The 7,805-nt window shown below is 56.7% G+C and overlaps 1 protein-coding gene across 1 annotated transcript in view; it reads right to left on the bottom strand.

The window, feature by feature from the left end:
• Positions 1-236: 236 nt before the first annotated feature.
• Positions 237-7,805, bottom strand: part of PADI1 (peptidyl arginine deiminase 1) — a 38,311-nt gene continuing 30,742 nt past the window's right edge. The window contains exons 12-16 of the mRNA XM_021683496.1: positions 6,233-6,377; positions 5,345-5,438; positions 4,243-4,322; positions 3,320-3,445; positions 237-470 (exon numbers count right to left, since the gene is read on the bottom strand). Coding sequence (XP_021539171.1) covers positions 237-470; positions 3,320-3,445; positions 4,243-4,322; positions 5,345-5,438; positions 6,233-6,377 — 679 coding nt within the window. The remainder of the gene's footprint in view (positions 471-3,319; positions 3,446-4,242; positions 4,323-5,344; positions 5,439-6,232; positions 6,378-7,805) is intronic.

Here is a 7,805-nt window from a genome sequence, read left to right as displayed (position 1 = left end):
AGGGAGGGAGGAATGAAGACAGTCCTCCTTGGGCCAGGGAGGCCACTCCAGAGGTGAGGGTGTGTGATGCCCACCGCCGTATCCCCGGGCCTGCGGTGGCCAGCACGTTTGCAGGCCCTCGGGAAGAAGCGCCCGAGGCTCCCCTAAGAGGATGGAGGCCAGGTGGAGGTTCCTCGCCCTCACCCTGGCGGGGCTCCCTGGCAGGTGGGAAGAGGGGATGGCGGGTGGAGGCAGGCTCAGGGCACCATGTGCCACCACTTGAAGGAGAAGGGCTTCCGGCGCACATTGGTGCCGCAGTGGATCTCCCCGAGCAGCTTGTGGTAGAACAAATAGTCGTCGATGAAGATACAGTGGAGGCCCAACGGCTGTAGCAGGGACCGCACCTTCTCCTCCAGGCAGCAGTGGCCATTGATGATGGGTCCGAAGGGCTTGGGGATGCCCAGGTACTTGCCTAAGACCACCATGTTGACCTGTAGAAGAGAGAAGGCAAGAGGGAAGACTTGCTGCCCCAGGGATGCTCTACATATTTCGGGGGCCCTGTCTGCAGGTCTGTCCCATCCTCGTCAGCATCCCTGGGCCGCTAGGACTGGCACTTGCTCAAAAACTAGGGTCTATGGTGAGAAGAAATGGATTCGTGGTTGGAAGAGAGAATTAATACCAAGTAGGGCTGCCAGGAACATACATGGCTCTTTTATATGAATGAAAGTATTCCTCCAATACTTTCTTCCATCTATCAGAATATTGTCATATTCTAACAATTTAGTTAGAGCAAGATTTTGCCATCAGCTGCCAGAAACTTTGTACAACAAATATCTACAAGGTCTATGGTGTGAATGTCCTTATAGGTGTGGTGCCCTTGTGCAGTGCACAACTTCCTCAACTATCCCTGGAAGCCCTAATAAGTGTTACGGTTTATTGAACATCCCCTGTCTGCCAGATACATCATCACTAAACCTCACAGCCTCCCTCTGAGTCAGTGGCTGGGGAAGGTTAAATAACATAATCCAGGCCACACAATCAGAGAACAGAGAGACGAGGGTGCCTGGGTGGCTCAGTAGGTTAAGCGTCTGCCTTCGGCTCAGGTCGTGATCCTGGGTTCCTGGGTTTGAGTCCCACATTGGGCTCCCTGCTCCTTGGGGAGCCTGCTTCTCCCTCTGCCTCTCTCTCTCTGTCTCTCATGAATAAATAAATAAAAGCTTTAAAAAAAGAGAGCGAGAGAGAGAATGGAGAGACTAAAATTTGACGTGGATCTAACTCATGCCCAAAGTGATGCTCTTTACATTCTACTGGAGTTTGTAGCCCTGCCTCTGCAGTGGGGAGCTGGGGAGTTGGGGGAGGGGGCTAGGAGCCCTTGGGGGCATCTTACTCTCCAGAGGCACTTCTGCTCCCCTGGCTGAGGGCCCTAACCCTGGGGAAGGAAAGTTTCCCCCAGGGAGGGTATGGAAGGGTCTCAGAGAAAACCTCGGCCCCATATTGATGGCCAGAGGAGCTGTCCTTGGTGTTCAAAGGGGACTCTCTGGACCTGCTGTCCTGAGGGTGGTGCTGGGTCATCTCAACGTGGGGTGGACTGCCCCGGACTCCACGCTCTCACATTCTCCATGCTGTGGCCCCTCATCCTCAAGTCTGCCTGCAGGGCCATGCACTGCTGGGACCAACATGAAGCTGGAGGGTCCTCTGGGGTCAGTCCCATGGCCTTGGCCCTGAGCTACCCCATTGCCCACTAATGGCCCAGAATGTGCTGGGTGGAAGTGGGGCAGGTGGAGGGACAGAGGGCCGGGAGAGGAGACGAGAACTCAGGAGACTGGAGGCTCTGCATTTGCTGGGTGACTTCAGGCAAGTCAACCACTCTGCTCAGAGGTCCTATTTCCCCAACTGACAAATGAGGGGGTTAAGTGAGTGTTCCCCATGGGGCTCTTCCAGTTAGGACATCCTGGGCTCCTTTAGCGGGGTCTGGACCGAAGCTTAGAGATTCTCACAGAGGGGTGTGTGTTGGGGTGGGGCTTCCAAAAGAGGGCTGGCCAAAGTCATGGGACTTCAGCCAGAACCAGAGCCTGGGTGCCCCTTAGTGCTTCCCTGACCAATATGGCAGCCACTGGCCACATGTTGCTGTTGAAAATTAAATTAAATTAGAGTATAAGGTTCATTCCTCAGCCACACTAGCCACATTTTAAGTGCTCAGTAGCCCATGTGGCTTGGTGGCTCCCATGCTGTGCAGACACAGAACATTTCCGCCCTCCGAGAAAGTTCTAACAGACAGCCCGCCTCAGAACAGTGGTTCTCAGCCAGGGTGATTTTGCCCCCAGGACATTCTGGTTGGCGAGGTGAGAGGAGTGGTACTTACAGGGGCATCTCGTGGGCAGGAGACAGGGATGCTGCAGCCAGCCCACAAAGCACAGCATGGCCCCCACGACAAGGATTCAGGCCCAAACATCGGTAGAGCCAAGGTCATGAAGCCCTGCCTTAGAGGTCTCTGCCAGGACCCCTCAGTGAGGCGTCAGGTGTGAGTGCAAATCCTGGCAGGGAAGCCCTGCCCCACACACAGGCCCCCAGGCAGGCCCTCAGGATTCACTCCCACCCCTTGGCTTGTCCAGTGACAGGGATGCGAGTGAAAGGCCCCGGGCTGAAAAGGGAAGGTCCCCCATCCTGGGGAGTCCCTCCACAAGCCACCAACACCCTGTCATCCTTTCCCAAGGTGTTAATGGTTCAGCCAGCACTGTGCTCGTAACATCACCCAGCCCCTCCCAGGGGCCACCCCGGTGAGATCACATCTGGGCATCTGCTTGTCAGCTGCCTGACTTAATGACAGCCGGGGAGGCAGCCACCGCGGGCCCGCCTGCTCGCCCGGGGAGCCACACTGGGGAGCAGCCAGTGGGGGGCCAGGGTGCAGGCCACAGCAGACAGCCGAGGCCCCAAAAAGGAAGCCTGAGACACTGAAACCAAAAGACGCTTCCTTTTTCCACTTGGGAGAAAAAAAAAAAAACGCCCTTAGTTGCGGGGCTGCCCCGTGCAAGGAAGGAGGTTCAGCAGCACCCCAGCCCACACCCACGAGATGCCAGCAGTTCCCCCATCCTCGTAGCAGTAAGAAAATGCCCTCGGGGGGCAAAATCGCCCTGGTTGAGAACCACTGATAGGGATGCTCTATACCTGCACAAAAAGCAAACACGCGCTAAAGAGGTCCGCAAGCCCTCCCCGCCCCAGTCTCTGTGCCCGGCTGCCCTCGGACGACAGGAGGTGCTTCTCCTCTGGAACCCCAAATGACACCCCCTCCAGACCCTGCCGGGCCCCAGGGACAGGAAATGACCTTCTTCTGCGCTCTCACCATGTCAGGGAAGAAGGCTTCTGCATAGGAGCCCTTCAGGGAGAAGAGCTGGGGGATGTCCACGATGTCCCGCTCGGTCAGGCCCAGCTCCCGCTTCAGCACCTCCCGGTTCCAGTCGATGCATTTCTGGGGGCAGGGGGAGAGGCAGCGGGCGCACCCAGGGAGCCAGGGGGCTCTACCGCTTGCTGAACGCCGACTGCGTGTCGGGCCCTGCGCACAGCCCCCTGCACCCTTGCGCTCCTTCGATCCTCCCAACAGCTGTGGGCCACCGCCACTCCCAGATAGGGAAACTGAGGCTCAAGGGACCTGCCCAAGGGCACAGAGCTAGGAAGCAGCAGAGGTGGGATTTGGATCCAGTTTCTGTTTCCAAAAGTGCCTGCCCCTACAACACACTGCCCCAGCCACGGGGTGACCTGTACCCCTCCCCACCTCTGCAGGTCAAGAGACAGTGCCAGGCTCCACTCAGGAGAAGGGAAGGGCCTCCTCCATTTACTGAGCACAGCTCTGCACGAGGCCCTGCGCCCTGCACGAGGTGGGCATTAGCCCTGCCCCTTCCAGAGACCTCTTCCCGCCCCTGCCCTCCCTGTTCTCCTTGTCCGATCCCCTTGACTCCCACCTGCCCTACCCCTCTCCCCCACGGGGCCCCATTTCTCCACCACATGTCTCTCCTCTCACTCTGCTTCCCCAGAAACTTGTCCTTTCCTCAGAGCTAGATCTCCCTCCTCAGACTGGGAGCTCCCTGAGGGTACTGCTGTGTCTCCTCCATCAGACTGTGGGTTCCCACTGCAGAGGCCCTACCCTACCCACAGGTTTTGGCAGCCCCCAGGACAGTCAGAGGCCCGGGGCTGAGCCCCTGACCCCTGCCCCAGCAATTCCTGGGGCTCTTTCTCCTGGGAGCTGGGGGACCCCCCAAGAGTCCTCACCTGTACATAGAGACTGTCCCTCCTGAGACTACGGTCCGCCAGCATCTCATTAATGCTTCTATTCACCTGGTGACTTAACCCTGCGAGGGAACAAAGGCAGGACTGCGGCTCAGGGCGGACTGCCCAGGGCCATCTTGGGCCTGGAGCGGCAGAATCTGGGCCAGGATTTTTCTCCCACCTCAGTGCCAGGGGCTGAAGCTAGGCCCAGACAGAGAAAGCCAGAGACTGGAGACCCCGTGGGACCCAGGCTCTGGCTGCAAGGACATCCTGAGGATGGAGCCCAGGCTCCTCGGGAAGGGACTCTTGGCTCAGTGCTGTATAATTACAGGGCAGCTACCATTACTGAACACCCACCATGCTCTGGCACCCTACTAAATTTATGATTAATCTTTAAAACAATGATGGGTGGGTTAATTATTACCCCCAACTCAGAGAAGAAGAAACTGAGGCACTGAGCGGTTTGGAACGCAACCTTGATTGGAACCTAGGTCTTGAAGCTCTGCCACATCCCTTCCAGTGCTCCATTTCTCAGGTGAGAACACTGAGATCTATGGTGGAAAGGGAGAGGTGCTCAAGGCGGCCAGCCAGGCCCTTGGATGGTCTGTCAATTCCCAGAGGCAGGTCCACAGACGGGGCCTGACCACCCATCTGGCTTCTCACCCACCGCCCCCCCACTCTTGAGCCCCAAGCCCTGCCGCATCCTGGGGATAGCCCTGGGCCAGGCACTCCTCTCTGAGCTTCTGGGGAAAGGGATAAGGGGGAGGGTACAAGATCAGTAGGGTGCACATTGTTTCCGGTGGCTTTCCTCTCCTGGGATGTGGCCAGGAGCTGCCCACTCTTACTGCGGAGGTCACCCCCTGCATGTGCCTGCGACAATCCACTGGCCTCTTGGCTTCCCTGCCTGGACCCAATAAAGGGACAGCCTGACAGCTCCCAGGAGAGTGTGTTGGGAGAATTAGTGATGTCCACCTCTGAGCGGAGGGATCTGAGCAAGGCAAAGGGCCTATAAATAGAGCATTAGCCACGAAAGGCATCCCTGGAGCCCAGGGCTGGCAGTGAGAGCGCAGGGTCCCCACAGGGGGACTGGGTCATTGGCACTCACCATCAAACTGGGCGGCCTCCCCATACCCCTCCTCTTTCTTCTCTTGGAATAGTCTGAGGCAAGCGCTGGGGCTCGCCAAGAGCAGCCGGAAGCCCTAGCAGAGGGAGGGAGAATATTTCAGTGGATGGGTTCCCCCTAGATGCAGGAGACCCCAAACTTCAGGAGGGGCCCGAGTTCAGAGGCCAGACCACATGTGGGTCCCAGCTACCAGCCACAGAGAACTCTCCGCAATTCCCCTAACCCACCAAGCTGGTTCACACCCCCAGGCCTTTGTCCAAGACATTCTCTGCCTGGATGCCCTTGTCTACCGGGGAACTCAGCCACTGGTCACTGGTCGGCCTCCCTTCCCAGGCTGCTTGCTCTCTGAGCAAGAGGCCCCCTCTGCAAAGCGGTGGAGCTGAGTGGTTAAGATGTTGGTCCCGAGTCCTCTGTCTGGGTTTGAATCTTACCTGTAATTGCCCTTCTGGACCTCAGTTTTCCCATCCGTAAAATGGGGACAATGATAATAGTACCGACCTCATGGAATTGTTGGAAGATTAAATGAATTAAAACACATGCACATCGTAGGTGCTCGCTAAATGTTACCAATTATTATTATCAGTGTCATTCCTGGGTCTAGGCTGAGAGGTTTGGATCAAAGCAAACACCCAGCAAGTGTGAGAATGAGCGTATGAGTAGTGGGGCCAATCAGTACCCTCCTGACCTGAGCTCTGACCTCCTCCAGGAAGCCCCCCCCGCCGGTTAACACCATCTGGTTCCCAGAGTGCCCTGACTCCAAGCTCCCTACAGACACAGGCGGTGAGCTGGTTCCAGGCGGCTTTGCTCTAACCATTCCCATCAGGTTGGGGAGGGGCAGGGGTGGCTCAGGCAGGAGGAGAGGGGACACACCTTTTGGTCAGAGGTGGGCACAAAGCTCAGGAACTCATCCACGTGGCCCACAGAGAGCCAATCGGAGTAGAGCTCCACGGGCGCCTGCACCTGCTGGGCCTTCAGGAAGTCCCGTACGACCTTGGCCATTCGCCTCCCACCGGACCTGGCCCAGGAGGGAGAGAACAGGGTCACTTCATGCCTACTGTCAGCTGGCATCCCGCCCCTGTCCAAGCCTCATGACATTCCTCTGAACGGGTCTCCTTTTGTCCCCACTTCCCGGCCCCAGCCCCCAGTTACCTCCAGGAACTCACTGTCCATCCTGACTATCATCCTAAGGAGTCCATCCCCTCCTCACACAAAGCATCCTCCCCCAGACCAGGAAGGCCCTGCTTGCTCCTCCTCACTAAAAAGAGTCAAACAAGAGAGCTCCACTTGCCAAAGGGAACTAAAGACCCTCACCTCACATCCCGGGACTCAGAGAGGTTAAATCTCCACCGAAGACGCCCAGCCTCGGGTTCCAAATATGACCAGGAGCTGGCCAGCCCCTCCCTCAGCCCAGTGTTTCCCGAAGTGTGGGGCCTGGACCACCTGGGGGTCAGACTCTGGTGGGGGCAGGTGCTTGTTTAAACACAGGGCTCCTGGGCCCTGACCTCCTCCACATCTCAGAGTCTTTGAGAACGTGGCACCTCTGAAGATGTGGGATCTGCATTTCAACAAGCGCCTCGGCTGCTTCGTGCGCCAGAGAACGACTGCTCCAGTCACCTAGTGCTCAACACGGACTGTCTAATCCTCAGCAGGTCCTGAAATGAGCGCTGGGCATTTTCAAACCACCCCATACTAGCAGAGGGAGGGGCTGAGGTGGCCCAAACTAGGGAGCAGGTCTCGGGAGCTGGAGTCCCAGAGCTGTGGGAGGAGACATTACCATAAGCTGCCTGTGCCTGTGGGGATTTCGACGCTGTCTCAGGCATGGCCATGGCCCCATTTCACAGATGGGGCAGCTGAGGCCTAGCAAGTTCAATGGGGGGGACTTGTCCAAAGTCAGAACGATGTCTTATATACTCTGGGCACTTTCCACCTTTCCCTAGCATGGGTAACCATGTGCAAACACACACACAGAGAGAAAGAGACTTCTTTTTTCAATATGTTATACAAAAAAGGGATCACATTTCTTGACCTTGCTTGCCTGGCTTAAGGATGTATCATGGACAAGCTCCCCAGCCTGCATCGAATCTGGTGCTTCTACCTTAAGCAGAACACAATCCAGCCCTTCCCTCCTCCTCTTCTGCCACCATCTGGCCCGCACACCTCCCTCATCTATAATTCTAATGGCAGGGGCCCCTGGGTGGCTTAGTCAGTTAAACCTCTGCCTTCAGCTCAGGTCATGATCCCAGAGTCCTGGGATCAGTGGGCTCCCTGCTCAGCAGGAAGTCTGCTTTTCACTTTGCCCCTCCCCCCGCTCTCTCTCTCAAATAAATAAATAAAATCTTTAAAAAGAAAGAAAAAGAGAGAGAAAGAGGGAGGGAGGGAGAAAGAAAGAGAGAGAAAGAAAGAAAGAAAGAAAGAAAGAAAGAAAGAAAGAAAGAAAGAAAGA

This window comes from Neomonachus schauinslandi, chromosome 4, assembly GCF_002201575.2.
Source record: "Neomonachus schauinslandi chromosome 4, ASM220157v2, whole genome shotgun sequence".
NCBI lineage: Eukaryota > Metazoa > Chordata > Mammalia > Carnivora > Phocidae > Neomonachus > Neomonachus schauinslandi.
This window is presented reverse-complemented; position numbering and strand designations above follow the sequence as displayed.